This window comes from Cygnus olor, chromosome 32, assembly GCF_009769625.2.
Source record: "Cygnus olor isolate bCygOlo1 chromosome 32, bCygOlo1.pri.v2, whole genome shotgun sequence".
NCBI lineage: Eukaryota > Metazoa > Chordata > Aves > Anseriformes > Anatidae > Cygnus > Cygnus olor.
Genome location: NC_054089.1, coordinates 459,851 through 479,980, shown reverse-complemented (window position 1 = coordinate 479,980; position 20,130 = coordinate 459,851). Strand labels below are relative to the sequence as shown.

The 20,130-nt window shown below is 40.3% G+C and overlaps 1 protein-coding gene across 1 annotated transcript; it reads left to right on the top strand.

Moving 5' to 3' along the window:
• Nucleotides 1-1,367: 1,367 nt before the first annotated feature.
• On the top strand, nt 1,368-13,895 carry LOC121062590 (butyrophilin subfamily 3 member A2-like). Its single transcript, XM_040542632.1, has 13 exons — nt 1,368-1,480; nt 2,156-2,307; nt 4,304-4,654; nt 5,784-6,068; nt 7,468-7,566; nt 7,963-7,989; nt 9,030-9,056; nt 9,662-9,688; nt 10,154-10,180; nt 11,004-11,030; nt 12,182-12,202; nt 12,475-12,501; nt 13,028-13,895. Exons 2-13 carry the CDS (start codon nt 2,229-2,231, stop codon nt 13,567-13,569), a joined length of 1,539 nt encoding a protein of 512 aa, XP_040398566.1. The 5' UTR covers nt 1,368-1,480; nt 2,156-2,228; the 3' UTR covers nt 13,570-13,895.
• The last annotated feature ends 6,235 nt before the right edge of the window (nt 13,896-20,130 follow it).

Sequence of the window (20,130 nt, the reverse complement as noted above, 5' to 3'; positions counted from 1 at the left end):
CCAGAGGAGGTTCCTAGGGTGTTCTTTTAATTAATTTAATTTAATTTCCCCAGAAAGCATTTCAGCTAACAAAAGAACTTCAGCTATGCTGTTACTGCAGAGAAATTGATTCTGAATGTAGCCCTACTCAAATTAATTCTGTTGGTATAGTACAAATCTGTGTCTTTCTTTTGGGAAACAAGCAACTCTTTTTTCACAGACTTTACAGAAACTTTGTATCTCTGAGAAACTCCACTGCTTAATCAAATTTGGTTAGAAACAATCGTGTTTCTAGCTTCAAAAATCAGAACGATGAAGGAGATTGGCACACTTTGCCCTCATAAACTTTCCAGAGTCATGTTTTTGTTTAAAGAAATAATAATGATAAATAATAATAATAATAATATATAAATAATAATATAAAATAACAATAATAAAATCTGGATTAAAGTTAATAAGCTATTTGGCTGATATTTTCAGTCAACAGTAGTTCTTGTATTTCTGTGATGGAAAACAGGAAATATGGAAAGAAACTTCCCCCCAAAAAACAAAACAAAACAAAACACCTTTCTATTCTACTGCCACACATAGCAGTTCTAGGACATCCATTTTTCACGAATCTTCTATATAATCTGGATACGGAAAGAGAGAAAGCAGTCTCCTCCTGAGAGCACTAAATCCTTGTTGACAGGTTGACCAACAGCCAGGAAAGCTGAAGTATAAAAATGAGAAGAAAGTTCAACTGAAATTGTTAAATTGTTTCCTGATCTTGAACAGGACACAAGAAGATCTGTATGAGAAAAAAATGATAGAATCATAGTATCATAATACCACCAAGATCCAGGTATGTCTGCAAACACAGGGCAATTCTTAAGCATGTGCTGAAAACGGAAAGGAAAGGAAAGGAAAGGAAAGGAAAGGAAAGGAAAGGAAAGGAAAGGAAAGGAAAGGAAAGGAAAGAAAGGAAAAAGGAAAGGAAAGGAAAGGAAAGGAAAGAAAGGAAAGGAAAGGAAAGGAAAGGAAAGGAAAGGAAAGGAAGGAAAGGAAAGGAAAAGGAAGGGAAGGGAAGGGAAGGGAAGGGAAGGGAAGGGAAGGGAAGGGAAGGGAAGGGAAGGGAAGGGAAGGGAAGGGAAGGGAAGGGAAGGGAAGGGAAGGGAAGGGAAGGGAAAACACAATGTTCTAACTTGTTCATTACATACTTCTAAGTCTTATTGCTAAATGCTGGTTGCTAAGAGAACCAATTTGCACAGGAGTGCAAGGAGGAATATCCCCACCTTGTTCCACTTAGCAGTATAGAGATCAACTGGGAAGCATGAAGCTATTTTGGTGTTTCAGCATGAATTTTGACATTTAACTTTTCCCCAGTCAGGCTGGTCAAGCCCCTCTAGCCCTATTGGATGTTGAAAATGCAATCACAAGTTTCAGTGGTAATAAAGATATGAGGACAAAGGTTCACCACAACCAACCCCCCTACAGAAGTCTTAAGGTTCTTACTATTCAGGTAAGAGATTATATTTTCACTAAATCCACAAAGAAAAATCCCCTGCATCTACAATGATACTTGAATTAACTGCTGTGGATTTAACAGGTTGCACTGACAGGAATGAACCTGCCTGGTGTAGCATGCTGTAAGCATGCTGAGTATGGATTAGTTCGATGGTGACTTAGAAAATCAAGATCTTTGGAGGAAGTTGGAAAAAGCCACATGTATTAAATCACAAGTTTCTCTTTAAAATGCTGATGGAATTCAACAGGGAGATTAGTATAGTAACATTTTTTTCCCTAGGAATTTATCCACAGGGGTAGTTTTGTTTTGTTTTTCATTAAGAAAGAGAGAATTAAAAAAAAAGAGCAGTTTGCTAGTATCAAAAAACAAAAAGAAATATTTTTAACACCTAACTGAAAGGAAGAAAAAAATATGTTGGTGAAGGTAATAGAGTTTCTGGAAGACAAAGGTAAGTATGGACAGCTGAACAGAGAAGGCAAGGAGTATATTTCTTTTGCACCATTTAGTGTAGGTAGTTAAATTTAATAGGGTGATGTCTAAAGCAAAGATGCCCTGCAATCCTCTTTGCCTTTGACATCATCCAGTGCACTGTCTGAATCTTTATTCATGTGTTTTCCTATTGTGTTACATCTGCATTTATGCTTGTTATTTTGCATTGAACTTGTGAAGAGACCAAAGGAGTCACACAGGAGTTTCATCTGGAAGCTTTACTTTCGGTCCTGTTGATGATTAGGAAACCAGCATGATGATGGGTTCCACCCTTCAGTGGTTGACAGCTATTCATATACTGACTTTTCAACACATATCATGCCTAATTACAGGTAAAAGTAGTTCAACTTCAAATATATTTAATCAAACAGCTTAATTTTTTCCTCAGTTCACGGAACTGTAAAAGTAAAAAATAATGTCTGCCTCTTCTATTTCCTTTTAACTTGGATGACATCAGAGACTTAAAACACACAAGTATGACCCTGGTACAGTCTGGTTTGTGTTAAGGTTGAGACCTTAGGGTCTGAGACCTCTGTGTAGGCTGGAAGACAAGATCAGGCAGAAGGAGACTTATAACCCTCAAGACAGGTGAATGGAGGCCAGGTGGGATGTTCCAGGGTAATTCAGTACTAGACAACCAGGTGTAGCCAAATAAATTATGCCCCAGATTTTCAGTTTAGCTAATAGATTTATCTGCTTACGCTTAGTTCTCAACAAGCAGGTGTTTGCATGCAAGCTCAGCATCTAGGACACAACTCATTGCCCATGCAATGGAATCTACTGGTATTTTAGGGAGTGCAGAATTTTATCCTTGCTTTTTGATGCTCCAAAAAAATCCCAGACTCAACATGTACCCTGAGTCACATCTACCAGTCCTGTGTCTAGGGTACCTCAGGGCATCAGCTATGGGTGTTAAGAAACTATCACAGCCAATGAACAGATTCACTGTCTACTGTAGGATGGATGGAACAGAGTATTGACTAGATCTCCACCAACTATGGTAAGAACGTAGTCAATTAAATAACTGACTGGAAGTCAGGTCAGTTGCAGATCTCTCAGTTTATTCAAAGATGGAAGCTTTGCTTTTGGTTCTGTTGATGATTAGGAAGGCTGGGTGTCTGTTTTTAAGTGCCCAGTTCTGGACTTTAACTCCCTGTGAGTTATTTAAGGGGCTAAATATGGACATCTAGTGCCATCAGAAATGTTCTAGTGTATCTGAGATGTCCTGTTAAAAGGAGATGATAAATGTGATAGAAGACCAGCATAGATTTATGCTTCTCAGGGCTAATCAGGTGCAAACCATACAGCACATGAAGTAAGATATGCTTACGAAAAGGTAATGGAAATATTTCCTCAGTGTTTTGTGGTACAAAGTGGTACATTGTTAACTTGCCTTAGAACAGAGTCAAGTTGCTGTGATACAACTGTTTTAAATCCATGTTGGTTGCTATATATTCTGTTATTTCTGAATGCTTTTTTATTCCATTTTGGTATCTTCCTTGGAACTGAAATGAGAATGACTGCTATAAAGTTTCCTGTTTCTTTTCTTTTCCTCCCTTTCAAAGATATATTTTTTTTTGTGTGAGATTCATCTTTTATATTTTTAGACATATCAGAATTGCACATCTAAGTTCACTATAGTGACCCTAGAATTTGACATTCAAAGAAAATATCCAGACCAAAGAGCCACTGGTCTTTCAATGAAGTCTGTGATTATCTGATCTCTGAAGTCGCCTGTTTTTGCCCATTCATTTCAAAGGGAACTTATAAGTCCTAGAAGACTTAAATTATCACACGTGTTTCAGGTGCCAACATAGAAATGCACAGCATCATTCTAGGCACTTTGTCTCTCCTCTAGTTACTGCTTCACATGAGTGAAGATCTGTTGCAGGTCACATCTGCCAGCACCATAGCACCATGTGAATGTGTTAGACACCCTATGACACTTCAAATTATACAAGGTACCATAGTCTGGACAAATGAATCCCACCTTTGTATTTCTTTTAAATAGATCCTCCATCCTGTATTAGACTTTTTACAGTCTTCTCCTTTTTTTTTTCCAGTTTTCACCTTTTTTCCATGACTTCTCAATAGCCATCACTTAATGGCCATGAACTTACTTAAGTTCATGTTCAAAGTACTGAAACTCCATGAGCCTCAGATGGTATGAACATTATTCATCTGAGTTCTCTGCCACATTATTTTTTACTTTTCTTCTGGATTCCTCTCCTGTTGATAGTGATATTAGTTCTATTCATTATCTGATGTACTATCATGTAAGATGTGATATGGACAAACAAAAACAACTGCTATTTTATCTCTACACAGATCAATTTATTAGCTATCCTCCTAATAGTTCTGTCATTGGAGTCATCGGAGAAGGAGTGGTTCTGCCTTGCTATGTGGTAGCAGAGAACATTCCTGAGATATTCTCTGTCCAGTGGGTATTTAATGAACAGTCTCAAAAAATACCTGTGAGCACATATGATGGAAAAACTCAAAAGGAAAAGCAAGATGAGAGATATCAAGGCAGAACAGAATTGTTTCATAGTGAATTTGAGGCTGGAAACATGTCTCTGCTCTTGAAGAACATCAGGAGTTCTGACAAAGGATCATATACTTGCGTGGTCTCTTTCAATGACGAGTACCATGAGGTGTTGATTGAACTGAAAGTAGCAGGTCAGTGGCAATTCTATCTCTCATTTTATTCAAAGATGAAGTACTGAACAGAGACATATATACCCACCACTGACTGAGGGAAATATAATTTTAATATAATTTGACGGATAAACTCTCCTCATGTAAGAATGTGTTTGATTTGAGTTCACTTTCTCTCAATTAATGCCTACATCAGATTATTTGAGGTAAGATTTAGCTCCAGCTTGAGATACCTGCATTTAGGTAGCCAAACACTTGCATCTGTATGTGACTTGGGAGTACAACCTCCCTTCAAACTCAATGGAAGCCTAGAGTTCAGGGAACTCTGCAGTTATCCAGATAAATTTAAGTTTCTACCATGCAATTGACCATTTATGATCTTACTGCTCAGGCTCTCTCTATGGTCAATATAATCAATTGGTTCCATCCCAATATCTCACTGCTTCCCTTGCTGTTTGCACACAGCAGGAAAACAAAGTAGTGGGTAAGTCTTCACTGCTCATATTTCCATTTCAGTACATTAATAGACGTCATCTTCACTGGTAGCTTCAGTTAATGTGGTTTGCTTCGAATTGGACACATTTCTCCTCGTTACACAGGAGCCAATCTCTACTAAATAGCTGTAGTGACATTTCACATTGCAGCCAAATTTTTCAGATGTCTTCTTAGCTAATTCTAGATGAAACAAAGGTTTAACATCTAAGTAACACTGCACGTTAGTCATCTGAGTTCCTGATTATAAACAATATGACTTATTTATTTATTTTTCACTGCAGACTTCATCAGTACTATGTCAGTAGAATTTTATTTGAAATAACTAGCCTAATCCTCTAATATGTTCCACCGGCAACATCATTCAGGAATAGCAGTCCCTACCTAGCTCTGTCTACCATAATCTCCATTAAGTCATTCCTTATTCTTAATCTGAAAGTCACTGAATTGCTAACCATGAAGAAAGTAACTTCAGGGCCCAAGTTTCTGTCAAAGTTCAAATTCAGAAAAGTCTTTCCATGTGCTTCCATACAAATATATATATATATATATACACACACAGATGTAAGTGTTGAATGTGAGTGATGTCCTTATAAAACAGACAATTTCCCATTCTCGGTAGTGTTTGAAATAGAGAATGCTTATGTTTTTTCCTTAGCTAAAGGTGGTGTGCCTTCCATTTCCCTGAGAAGTTACATGAAACAGAGCATTGGCCTCACCTGCCACGCAGATGGATGGTTTCCTGAACCTGAGGTGATTTGGCTGGATGGCCAAGGACAGGTCCGGAAGGAACAATCAACCACAAAGATGATGATGATGCCTTCAGGCCTTTACAGAGTCATAACTTCCATGAACCTAAAGCCCGGATCTGACATGGAAGTCTCCTGCAGGATAGTCAATAATCTGCTAAAGACAATGAGTGAGTCCAGAATCCTGATTTCAGGTGAGTGAGCGCAACAGTCACTTGCTTGTAAGATTAAAAAGATAGACAAAATGATATAGGTCCCATTTTTATATCGTGAGCTAGCCCAAAATTGTAGCCCCAGAATGAGTACTGGAAAAAGTTCATGAGAGCTGCAGTCTTCCTACACGTTTATTTCTAGTTTACTGCACAACCATCAACCGTACCCAATAAATCATTTTCTTCTTCAAAGAAGGGCCCAGATACTTTCTATGCTCCCTTCTTCAGATTTAGGGAAGTCAACTACTGGAGCTGAATTAAAATTAATTAAAAATCCAACTGTATGCACATTTGAAAAGGACATATTTCCTTAGCTATGGCTGAACACTCCACAAGATTTCATTATCCAGAAATATGTTACCTGGCAATTTAACAAGGTGTGCACATGTGGGTTTCACAGCCCATAGCTGGAAAATAAAATAAAATAAAATAAAATAAAATAAAATAAAATGAAATAAATAATAAAAAGGTACAGTCAGAAGAATTAATGTGATAGTTTCAACACCTCACAAATATTTTTATTCTATGTGTTTATCTTTGCTGTTTTAAACATGTACGTTACTGTGTAATCATTATAGGGTGGATATAATGTCATGCTTCCCTGTACTCTGTAGCACTTAATACATCTCTTTTTCCTGGGTATATAGACAGGCATCAGGTAGTCTCAAGCAAGCCTCATAGGGCTGGACCCCCAAAAGAACTTCACCACCACAAAGCTAATGTGTAGGCTGGAAAGGGAACTAGAGTGAAGTGTAGTGCTCTTGAAGAAGTATGTGAGTAAATTCCCTTACATGATGGTATTAAGAAATCCTATAACACTGAATGTGGAAATACTTGTAATGAGACAATAGGAATCAACATAGTAGAGAATTGTCTTAAATGTTATTCTTCCAGACTTATGCATCTTACTCTGCAGGATGGGTCAGATATTAATTTCACAAATATATTTGGAGTAAATGTGTCTTTCTTGCCCAGGGGTGATGGCTTCTTCCTTCTTTCCATCACCTACTTTATACTCAGTTTATTATGAAATGCAACACACCCATGGAAAAAAAAATAGAAAATGAGAGACAGTATAGCTGTGTTTCTTGTCTTTCTTGTCTTTCATGAACTGTGCAAACCTGTCTACCTATCTCAGACATCTCCTTCATACTTTCAAATCTGGTACCCACAGACAGAATATCCCCAATTTACTTCTGAGGGAGAGTTTGAATTTGAATTTGATTCTTCCTGAATGTTGTTCTTCAGCAACATTACCAGGAAAATTCAAGCAAAATACAAATTCATCATCTCCTCAGATGTATTGGCTACATCCTGTGTTAAAATTATCTTTATATTTTACTCATTAATATAATACAATTCCTTTTGGTCATTTTTACAGAGATTTTCTTTCCCTCCATTTCAAAACGGCTGATTGTCTACCTGGTAATTTTATGTTTTATCACCGTCCTAATCTCCACTGTATTTTGTAAACTGAGAAGTAAGTATTTCTTCACATGTTTTCTCAGTCAATGTATAGAAATATCACAACAGTTCATATTGAAATCTATGATTGTAACAAAAGCACACAATCAAAATCACCAGTGATTATTCAATGACTGTATTCAGGAAATGGAACAAAAAAAGGTGTGGGAAAGCACATGGGCTTAACAAGGAGGAATGCAAATTGTATGTCCTTAGGTCACACAGTGTCAGGTCTGACTAGAATAGCTCTGTGTGCTAAACTACTTGTAGGCCCCTTTCTGTAATTATTGGGGACATAAATCCAGAGAGTTACTGATAACATGAGAGACAAAACAGGGAACAGTTTACCCTCAGTATTACTCTACAAAAATAGTGGAATTTTGTTTATTTGTTTGTTTGTTTTGTTAACCAGGTAACCATAAGAAAACAATTAAATCAGGTAAGAAATAAAGATGACGATTATGACAATTATGATACTTTGTACGGTGTTATTAGAACTTAACTAGAAGAAATATTAAGGGACTAATTAGAAATCCTAGTTATAGCCAAGTGTTTTATAGCTTTCCAGTTTACTTTTGCACCACACTGCAATAATACCCTACACGAGCTTTTTCATCTGTGCTTTGTAAACAGTCTGTTCTAAGGAGCTGACTGCCATTCCCTGCCATCTCATTCATATTGAAGATTCCTGTTTAATCATTCAAGAGTTAATTAAGGGATCAGAATCATTCCTCCACATCTTTAAAAGATTAAAAAAACAAACATCAACAACAACAACAAAACAAATAATGAAACTCCAAACTAACAGCAATTCAAGGATCCAAACCAAGGCCTTCCAGAAGACTTTACATGCAGGAAGCAAGTTTTCTTTGAATATATCTAGTTGGTGTTCATGAGCTATATCTGTACTTAAAAATATACTTGAGTATCCACAGTCAAACTACCTGTTGGCAATAGCCCTGGGCTCATGCTGTCACACAGAAAAAAAAAATGCTTATTTTTTGGGAGAGAACTAATAGACTCATGCCATAAACATACTAGGGTCTATTCTAACAAATGGATTGAATGAACAATTTTATCCTGAGGTACTTGTGGTCCTGCTCCCTGACATAGTTGGCTATTGAGGCTAGACATATCCACTGGATCAGAAAATATTTATTCCCGGTCTATGAACCTTAATTGGGCTGCAGTTGTGACAAACGACACCTAGGAAGGATCGAGTGTCTCAAGATGTTATCTTATTTGTTGTTGAACTCCATTAGAAATGAAGCATGCCTTGGTTAAAAAAAAAAAAAAAAAAAAAAAAAAAAAGAGTTCTCTGAAAGAACAAGAAGCCTTGGGAAATTTATTAGGTTAAACTAAATTCAAGTTTGAACCTCAGTTACTTCTGTTCATTGTTGTAGGATAAGTGAAGTTTACATGAATAACTACCATTATGATCCAATTTCTTTCTTTTTTTTTTTTTTTTTTTTTTTTCAGTAAAAATGAAGACAAAGATGGAAGAAGGTAAAACCTCTTTGCTTTTGAAATGTTGTTAGGCTGTTCAGAAGTCTGAAAGACATAAATTCGGGAAAACAATATTTGAATGCATGTTGATTTTCAAAACAGTAATTGTGGAGTAGCAGCCCTTTTCAATGTTATATCCAATTTTAATGTTTCAATGGATATCCACTGGGAGCGTATACTCACCTACAGGAGACCAGAGCTCTTTTAGAGAGACACCTATATGCCACTTGGGATACCCCAGGGCATCTCAAATATACTACGTGCCTATGCATCTGAATACCCCTCTTAAATTGGTCAATTAAGGCATAAGCTAAACAGGTTTTGAAGAAAGACATCTACCAGCAGCACAAATATGTCTTGTTTCCACCCTGTTTAAAAAAATGAGTTATCTGAATAAAATAAGATTAAAATTTAGTGATACATTCATGGGTTATATTGTTGGATTCCCTCTGGCCTTACTTAAAGCAGTTGACAGTGCAATGAAGCAGCCAAGCTTTAAGGATACACATACCATATGGTTTACAGTTTGTGTATTTATGTTGTTGAGCTCATTAAGCCACTCTGTAACAGAGATTACACTGATATCTGTGTACTGTCTTTTCTAGAAAATGAACAACTGAAGTCAATGTTAGGTAAGATTTTTTTGTTGTTGCTGTTGTTCATTGCATATAAAACCTATGTATTGAAGACATGTCTGTTTGGTGGGGGGGGGGGTTCTGTTTCTTTTTTTGTTGGTTGGTTGATTTTGGTCTGATTATTGGGCTTGATAGTACTCTTTAATGTGCTTATGCATTTAAAATTAGACACAAGACTCAACAGAAATGGATTATTTTCATGTGAAAGTCTCCAGGCACAATCTGACACATTTACTTTTTTTTTTTTTTTTTAAAGAAAATAAATGTTGTGTGCTAACCTGTAAAATACTTGAAAAGAAAGTGTGTTTTTCACAGAAGTGACACAAGTTTAAAGTGAAGCCTTATGGAAAGTCCGTATATATAAAACATAAAAGTTCTCTTAGTAACTTTTAACTTCCAGCTTACCTCCAATAACTACTCCATCTCTGTTATTTCTTTCATTCTATGTGCTGAACTGTTTAGAACAAGAGAAAGCCACGAATCGAAGAGGTAAATCTCATTTTCTTAAAAAATTCATTGGGAATGGATGCAGTCAAGCTACAATGAAATAAGCTGCTTTATACAGTTAGCTTGGTTTTAGTCTGAATAGCTTCTCAGAAATGTTTTCAGAGGTGCTTACATGACAAAAGGACAGATGATATTTACCTTTCTAACTCTATGTGCAGGAACTGTTGCATCAGTGTTACTGCTGTGCTCATGGTCCACTTACCTCCCTTTAAGGTTATTTCTCTTCCCTATGGTTTCACTTGGAAACAACTACAAATTTCTGTTCAGCTTTCTTATTCTATCCTTCCCCTCTTCTCATGTTATGGGAGGAAAAAAAAAAAGAAAAGTAATTACTTGTACCCTACAAGTCCCCTGGAGAGGGACTTTTTATCAGGGAATGTAGTGACAGGACAAGAATTAATGGTTTTAAACTAAAAGAGGGTAGGTTTAGATTAGATGTTAGGAAGAAGTTATTTCCTGTAAGGGAGGTTAGGCACTGGAAGAGGTTGCCCAGAGAAGTTGTGGGTTCCCCATCCCTAGAAGTGTTTAAGACCGGGTTGGATGCAGCTTTGAGCAACCTGTTCTAGTGGGAGGTGCCCCTGCCCATGGCAGGGGGGTTGTAGTTAGATGATCTTTCAGGTCTCTTCCAACTTAAACCATTCAGTGATTCTATGATTCTAAGTTTAGTGATAGAAGTCTCCCATGTAATTATATGCACTGTTCCCAGAATGATCAGCTGGGGATATAACTCTACTGTCTTTCTTACAAACATTTGCTGTTGTTTCCTTGATTTTTTACCTCAGTCATTTATGCTCTTCTCTTTTAGCAAAATCAAAACTCAAAGACCGCTTTGGTAAGACAACACATCTTATATAAATGTTACGTTCCTGTCAAGCTTAGAAACAATAATCCAGGTCTTCAGGTGAGTGTGTCAGTGCCATCCCTGAATGTGAAGCTGAAAAAATATGGTGAAACATCCACCTATGAGATTCTGTTCCTTCCATTAAAAAATATCTCCCCTGGGTTCTTCTGCTGCTGCTTTACACTATGACTAGACTAGGCCTCACTTTCTTGGTCACAAGATTTCCTTGCCCAACTTCACAACAAAGCTATAACTAACACAAGTAACTAATAGATTTTATCCTAGAGAAAATGGACCACAATTCTCCCAGTCATCTAAAACAGCCCTCTACTTGAATGTGCTCTAGAAGGTTTATAAAGCACAAGCAGCTGGAGTAATCTTCACTGCTGTGGGGCTAATCCTTTTTCTAGAGAGCAAGAGAGATCAGTTCCAATGTCTTCTGGTGAAGCAGAAAACAAACAATCTAAACCAAATCATTCTTTGTGAAGGATTCCCCCAACAAGGCTTCTGGCAGAAGGCGGCGTATTCTGCTATACTTTTGACCTTCTCCATTTGGAAGAATACGTTCCAGGAATGTAAGAAAACCCTGAGCCTGTTGCTGTAGGGAGCTGAATTTAGGTTCAGTTGAGTCCAGGATGTCCACAAAACAAACTGACAGCTGGACACAAAGTAGAAGAACGCTTCTAGGGAAAAGCCAGATATTTTTTTCCTTCTAAAAAAGTCAGACTGTTATTATAAGAGCAGTTAGGACACACAGGTACATCCAGGTTCAAACACAGAGTAGAGAAATGGACTTTCCTGAGAGCACAATGAAACACAAAGATAAAATCAGAATTTCCCTGAAATGATCCCATCTAGGTTGTCCTTCATCCGGCTCCCAGCTGCTCTGCTAAAGGACGTGCCAAGCTTTATCCCAGGTCTACTGTGTAAACGTAGAGCTGATGGAATCTGGAGGACAAACTCTGTGTTCTTCACCTTAGACCACTGACACTGGTATTGAAATAACATGAATAAAAATGTTTCTCACCAGGTTTCAGAATTCTTTCCTTTTCCATATTTTGGTGTTGTCCTATTTAGTAAAACTATTGTGAAAAGGGAAAAAGAAAAAAATTGTTAGTGACAGGAATATCTTTCCCTTACAGGTCAACTGAAAGCTGAGCTGGGTAAGTCATTAAAAACTACTAATAAGCAGAAGAAATTGCTCTCACAGAGGTGCTAAAAACATTGCTTTTTGGCTTGGCACTGGCCAGCAGTGGGTCCCTTTTGGAGCTGCCTGAAACTGTCTCTTATCTAACATGGGGCAGCTTTTGGACTCTTCTCATAGAAGCCAACCCTGCAGCCCCCCCACTACCAAAACCTTGCTATGTAAACCCAATACAAGTATCTAACTGCCTAATAGGATGTTACAACCCTACTGTTTCTTTCCATTCTGCAGATTTCTGGGAAGCCCGGAGCCATGCAGGTAATTTAACAGGAAAAAGGGTGTGAAAATTGTGTTTCCATCTGCCCAAGTTACCCTGAAATGAAAATGCCATGACTTTAGAGACTGGTAGGTTGAGCTGGAGTCACTGGGACATGCCATCACCTGGATTGGTTAAAAGGAAATGAGGCCAGGATGGGGCAGTTGGGAAGACTGAGAAAAGGAGTTGCTGAGAAATGTCAAAGTAAATGGTAGGGTGTGGGCACCATTCCAGAGAGGATGGATGGCCACATGGAAAAGAGAAAGCAAGAAATTTATTGTGAAGTGAGTGAAGAGAGAGGGAGTCGCCTGGATTTATACCCCGAGAGAGTACATGGCTATGAGAGCTTGAAAGTTGCCTGTTGGTTCCTCAGTGACTGTTGCATGCCCTGTTTGGGGGAATGTTTCAATTCTTTGTTGAATCACACCAGGACTGCTCAGACCCTCAAAGGCTTCAACCCGTAGTCCCCTGCAGAGACAGGTCCTTGAGTCACTCTGCTCATTGGATTCTTCTTGTTTTCTCCTCCAGTTTTCATTACTGTGAATCCTGACTGCCGAGTCCTAGAGCTCCCAGTGCCGGGGGCTCCAAAAGTTGAGGACACCTCATCTGAGCCTGCTGGCCTGAACAGTCCCTCCACAGTCCCTGTCCTGGTGGGGAAGGAAGGGTTTACTGCTGGGAAACGCTACTGGGAGGTGGAGGTGGGCCAGCAGCAGGACTGGGTGCTGGGGGTTGTGAGGGAGAAAGAGGGGCAAGAGGAGGAAGGGACAATTGCTGGTGAGGACTTCTGGGCTCTGCACAGATCTGAGGGAGAGTTATTCTTTAGCAAGGGAAACAGCAAGATTGAGAAGAAGGATATGAGTTGTACTGTGATTGGTGTGCTTCTGGACTTGGAAGAAGCACAAGTCAAATTTTATGAAGCAGAAAAGATGAACATTATAGTGAAAATCTCTATAAGCCTTGGAAAGGAACATGCAGAAATGTTTTACCCATTTTTACCTAAAAGAGAAGAAGGGGTAGTCACACCTGTTATCCGCCCAGTCTTAATCCCTGTCCCTTTGGAGACACTGTAGAAGGAAAGTTTGAATCAAATGGCTTGTAGAGTCAAGGTTCTCTTTCAGTGTGTCAGGGTGGACTAGAGGAGAGACAACAATGTCTTAGGACATCAGTAATTATCAAATCCAGAGAGTAGTACTGTGGAACAAAACAGGAAAACCTGAAAAGAAAAAAAAATAAAAAAGAGTAAGTAATGAGACAAAAATGCAGCGTCTAAGAGTAGAGAAAAAAAGTGAAGTTTGAAGCAAAGTATCTTTTAATATTATTTATTCTCAACTAAGAGAACATGAAAAGCCTGTAATGACTACATTTTGGTGGAGCATATGTCAAAGCTTTGTTTACATTACAAGGCATGCATAAAGAATCACAGAAAAATGCACTGTGGTAAGTCCAGGACAAAGAAAAAAAAAAATCCTTAATTTTTCTTTCTGAATGTTTTAAGAAAAATCGGTATGAAGAAAAGCAAAGTTTGAAGTATAAAAGAAACCCCAGAAATGTTGGATTATTCAGTTAATCCATTTAAATGAGTATGATTATTAGAGGATTATTGCCTCCTGCACTTGTAGAGGCCCTGTTATTTTCTCTGTCATTTCTTGATCTGGGACTTGGTTGGGTGACGAGGATTTTTTATTTTTATTTTTATTTTTCCATATCAATGTGTTTTTACTCCTCATCCATGCAAGCTTGAGCATTTGTGACAACTGGACGGCGATAACAATGCCCTGGCCAGTAGCTGCCTCACCAAAGAGAGATTATCCACTGTTACTAGTGCAGTTAAAAAGGGAGTTAGGGTTCCCCCATCTAAGATCTTAGATTTCTGCGTTTCTCTTCTACGTGCAAACAGTGTTTGCCAGTTTCTCCGAGCTCCTGAAAGTGCAATATAACTGTTCATTAGTCAGCTGGTAATGAAAAATTACATGTTACATCACTAGGTTTTATATTGTTTTGTTTGTTTATTTCTTTATCTTAGCCCATGAATTTTCTAACTTCTGCCCTTCCAATTCCTATGTACTGCTTGCGGAGAGTGAGCTGTGTGATGCTTAGCTGCCTACCACAACATGTATACAACTTGTTCTGAAAGAAACCACAATGCTTTATTGGAGCTTTACCTTTGACACATAATGTCCAGCAGTTTTAGAGATCTGATGAGTCAAAAGGGGTGAAATTAATTATCCGTAGAAGAAATCTACCAAAAGAATGGACAAAAAGCATGGGATTAAATGCCTGAAGGTCTCATGGAACATGGAAATATTGCACTAAACCTTAAGAATATATTATACGTAAACTGATCTCTGTACTATCTCCACTTGTTTTTTATTTGATTTCATCTTTTTTCACCTTTTTGGTTTCATTTTGATGGGATGAGGGGTGTCACATTAAAAGGACGCTTATCAGAGTCCAGTATTTGCCTATTTCAGAGCCCTGCTAAGAGCTTTCACTGAAACGGTCCCAGAAAGACGAAAGTATTTGCAGTCCAATGTTTGCTAAGGACTTTCACTGGGGCAGTTACACAAAGTTGAAACCTCTTCTAGGTTTCCATTGAATCCATGTCACTCCAAGTTAGAGACAAGGATATAATGGAGAACAGTGTCAGATGCTTTGCAGTTGCTCTTCTCCTATCCACCAATGCTGTAACCCCATGGTAGAAGGCCACCAGATTTATCAGGCATGATCTGCCCTTAGTGGAGCCATGTGGGCTGTCACCAATCACCTTATTTCCCATGTGCCTCAGCATAGTTTTCAGGATTATCTGCTTCATCATCTTGCCAGGCACAGAGGTGAGACTGAAGGGCCTGCAGTTCCCCAGGTCTTCCTTTTTTGCCTTTTTAAAATTGGAGTTATATTTCCACTCTTCCAGTCAATGGGCACTTCACTGCACTGCCACAACATCTCCAACATGATGGACAGTGGTTTAGCAACCACATCTGCCAGTTCCCTCAGGACCCGTAGATGCATCTCATCCGGTCTCCATGGACTAGTGCAGGTTCAGGTTCTTTAGATGGTCTCAGACCTGATCTTCTCCTACACTGGGCAGTTCTTTTTTTCTCACAATTCCGTGCCTTTGCCTTCTGGGGCCCAGGACACATGTCTTGAGCTCTTGTCAGTGAGGACTGAGGCAAAATAGTAATTAAGTACCTCAGCCTTCTGCATATCCCAGGTGACCAGGTCTCCCGTTTCCTTCCAGACAGGGCCCACGAATTCCCTAGTCTTCCTTTTGTCACTGATGTACCTATAGAACCCTTCTTGTAGCAGTTGATGTCCCTGGACAAATTTAATTCTATGAATGCTTTGGCTTTCCTAGCCTGATCTGTGGCTGCTCGGACAATGCTGCTGTATCCTCCCAGGTTATCCGTCCTTGCTCCTACTTGTTCACCCATGCAGGCCTCCTGGTGTTTTTGCTTGACTTCCTCTTTGCTGGGATGCATTGCTCCTGAGATTGTGGGAAGTGATCCTTGAACATTAAGCAACTTTCTTGGGTCCCTCTTCCCTCCAGGGGTTTGTCCTATGGCATTCTACCAGCCAGACCCCTGAAGAGGGCAAAGGCTGCTCTCCCAAAATCCAGGGTAGCAAGCTTGTTGTGCTCCCTCCTCACTGCCCTCTGGATCCTAAACCGCACCATTTCACGGTCACTGCAGCCAAGGCTGCTCTTGAGCTTCACATGCCCCACCAGCCCCTTCTTGTTGGTGAGAATGAGATCCAGCACAGCACCTCTCTTCGTTGGCTCCTCTATCACTGGGAAAAGGAAGTTAAGCTTTCTGTCAGCTCCTCGTCTGTCCCCAGGCAGAGAGCTCCATGCACTCCAGCTGCTCATTGACATAGAGGGCATTGCCATCTCCCCTGCCTGTCCTCCTAAAGTGCCTGTATCCTTCTATTCCATCACTCCAGTCCTGGAAGCCACCCACTACGTCTTCATAATATCACTGAGGTCATAGCCCTGCATCTGTAATTCTGTTTGTTCCCCATGCTAGGTGAGCTAGCACAGAGACATTTAAATTGGGCACGTGATGAAGCTGCCTTACTGGCTGGAATGGCTGGAATTCCTTTGTGCTGCTTTTCAGGTGCCCTCCTGCTGACCCGTGACCCTTCTCCAGACTCTGGACATCCGTTTCTGACACTGGCTTCAAGTTGGGAGGAGTATGATGGACAGAGGTTCTCCTCCCCTGGACACTCTAGTTTAAAGCCCTCTTCACCAGATGGTCAAGTCTATCACCAGAAATGTTCTTCCCCTTCTCTGACAGGTGGACCCCATCAGTCCCCATCAGACCAGGTTCCTCAAAGCAAGTCCTACAGTCTAAGTAGCTCTGTCTGTAGCACGAGTCCTGCAAACCTCTGTTGATTTGTTGGATTTGACTGACCCTTTCAAACCCCTTTCCTTTGAGCTGGAGGACTGACGAAAAAGCTACCTGTGCTACTGAGTCTTTTCTGTTGCTCCCAGGGCTCTGTAATCTCTCTTGACAGTCCTCAGACTGCTCCAGCTGCTCTGGTGCCCGCATGGAAGAGCAGCAGCGGGTAATAGTCCTTAGACTTACGAGGCTTGTCAGTTTCTTGGTGATATGAGCCCCTGGTAAGCAGCAGACTTACTCAAGAGCAGATTGGGTCAGCAAATTGGGTTGCCTTACCCAGCTCCACCCCCCTGCGATGGGTCTTTTGTTCCTTTTCCATCTGCAGGGGGTAAAATGGTTCTGCAAGGGCACCTCAGGCTTTAGGGGAAGTCTCTTCCTCCTGCTGGTCCTTGTCATTGCCAGCTTCCACTTTCCTGCATTATTAGCACAAATAATTAATTATGTAACTCGGCAGAGTCAGGTGTTTGGCAATCTTTCACAAAGCAAGGACACCTCTGGCTTGAATCACCATTATTTATACACAGCAAATTTGTGAGACTATCTCTCTGGCTAGTTTTAATTGGCTGTTTCATCTTGCCTAACTTACCTCTACTGAGTTTGCCCATTACAGAGGGCACGGGCGGCGGGGGGTGGGTGGCTGGGTGAGTGGGGTGGGGTGGGGTGGGGCACCAAATCCCACATTAACAGACATTAGTATTTTGGTGGGTGTGGTTTTTAATAGGTTAATGACCCTTACTGAGCAAAAGATTTCCGTAGGTCAGTATGGAATCTTCCTGCAGCTGTTTTTCTCCTTCTTGTTTTTTACCTTTCATCCTTAATCTCCCTTGTTTCTGCTATCTCAGAGCTACCCGTCTCTCTGTTTTCTTTAAGGTTTCCTTATTTTCCCCAGCTTAAGACTACAATTAGTCCTACTAATGCAGCCCAGAACACCATCACCCTTCTATGCAGCAAGGGCACATTGCTGTCTCTTGGTCATCTCGGTGTCCACCAGGACCCCCCGGTGCTTTTTTTCTGCCAAGCTCCTTTTCCAGCTGGGTGTTCCCAGCATGTCCTTGTGCCTCAGGGGCAGGACTTTGTGCTTCATTCACCTTGGTGAAAATTCAAATTATTGAAAATTAAAATATGTTTGGGTGGTGAGAAACAAAGACACAATTGAAACAATACCCTTCCTCCACCCCTGCTTTGCCCAGGTTCAGCTTCACTCTACTATTCCCAATCCCTCTCCCCACCAATTGGCACAGGCATATGGGGAATGAAGAACTGCAGCCAGTCCTTAACGGTTGTCTGTTGTTCCTTCCTGCTCACACTTTTCCCCTCCTCCAGCGTGGGTCCTATCCAATGGCTGTAGTCCTTTAGGATAAACCTGCCCCACACTGAGGTCATCCCCCCTATTACTCTGCCATGTAAATCCAGCACAGCCTGGCTATTCAAACTGTTTCCCCTTCACTGAGTATTCTACCTCACTGTCCACTGATCTAACATATACTTTGTCAGCTTGTCTACAAGGACATTAATAGGAGGCAGTGTCAAAATCCCACTAAAATGTAGGTAAAAACATCCTCTTTCCCCATCATCCAACAAGCTGGTCACCTCTTCATACAAGGTTAGCAGGGTAGTAAAGCATGACCTGTGCTTCGTAAATCCATGCTGACTGTTCATAAGCACGTTCTGGTCTTCTGTGTGTTTGGAAATGGTTTCCAGAAGGGTTTTCTCCATCGGCTTTCCAGGGACTGCAGTGAGGCTGCCTGGACCATAGTCACCCAGGTCTTCTTCCTATTGCCCTTCTTGAAGTTAGGGGTAACATTTGCTCTCTTTCAGACTTCAGGAGCCTCTCCCAGTTGCCATGACCTTTCAAAGATAATGGAGAGTGGTCTTTCAGTGACATCAGCCAGATCCCTCAGAACTTGAGAATACAATCCATCAAGCTGCATGGACTTTTGTACGCCACATTTCTTTTAAGTGCTCCCTAACCTGATCCTCCTCCACCAAGGGTAACACCTTCTTTCCTTCTTCCTGCCTTCACTCCTTCCTAAAGAAAATTCAACTTTGTTTCTAAGGCAACTAGAAATACTTCCTGCATTGTATTTTCAGGAAGAAATTGCTGTGAGAAATGGTATTAAAAGGAAAATCCTGTGAAAATCCGCGAATAGTTAGATTCAAAGACATTACCTTCTCCAAAGGGAAAGTTACACCCTTTTCAAGCTGATTTCTTTTAATGGTATCTGCCAAGTCCCGAGGACAACATGCTTCCATTACCATTGTAACTTCACAGAAAAGCATCAGTCTTAGAAGAAAACACGTGATCTTCAGAGTTGCACCCTGAGTTAATCTTTAACATTTCATTCTTCATTTCAGTTCCACTGTTCAGAGTTCAGTCTCTTTGATCTGAGACAGAAGATGGAGAGACCTTTCCTACCTTACAACAGGTGAAATACACATTTTATTCTGAAATAAGGTTCACTTCTGATGCTGGGCAGTGGGCATCCGGCTGGATGCATGATTATCTTAAACCTCTTTCTAACACCAAAGTTCCTTTTGCATCTGATCGTTTACAACACAACAATGCAGCCCTCGTATGAAAGATGAGGTGTGATCTTCAGGCAGAGAAATGTCAGATTTAAACTTCAGTACCTGATTCTTTCTTTCATTTTCCTTTCCTTCTGCAGGGAGATGGTGCATAACCCATTGTAATCCTGCATGAGTTAAGCCTTAAGTTCACTTTCTCTGGCAAGAAGGAAAAAGAGCTATCTGATATTATTGTTCACCTTCATACATCAAGACAGGTAAGCGTTTCTCTTTTAACTCTTTCACTTCTGAACAAGCCAAGAATGTCAGGCTTCCATAGCGATGGAAGGGAACTGCTCTATTCCCTTCACCAAAGCTGTGCATGCAGGGGCCAGCAGTCTCCTCTCTCCACCCATGTCTCCTTAAGTGTTGTCAGGGAGGAAGTGTAGGCATCAGCAGCATGTTTGCTCCTGGTAGGTCTTGCGGAGAAAAATGAAAGTGACAGGGAATGATCATCAGGGGGAGAAAGCTGAGGTATTGACTAGCCAGATGGGTTAGGTTTTGCTTCACCAAGGATTTGTCTGTTGTCTTTGGTGTATGGAAATAGCATTTCTCTTCCAACATAACTCTGAAGCGGAGGCTGCAGAGCAGGAGAAAAGGTCCATATTTCCTTTCTGAAGGGGACTGTTGGGTTCAGGGAAGCTGCCAAACCCCGCCCCCCCCCCACCC

Coding starts and splice junctions, on each gene's coding strand:
- LOC121062590 (XM_040542632.1), top strand. CDS start 2,229: ATGATGATGGGTTCCACCCTTCAGTGGTTGACAGCTATTCATATACTG. Junction 9,057..9,661: donor GAAGACAAAGATGGAAGAAG/GTAAAACCTCTT, acceptor TGTCTTTTCTAG/AAAATGAACAACTGAAGTCA. Junction 10,181..11,003: donor GAAAGCCACGAATCGAAGAG/GTAAATCTCATT, acceptor CTTCTCTTTTAG/CAAAATCAAAACTCAAAGAC.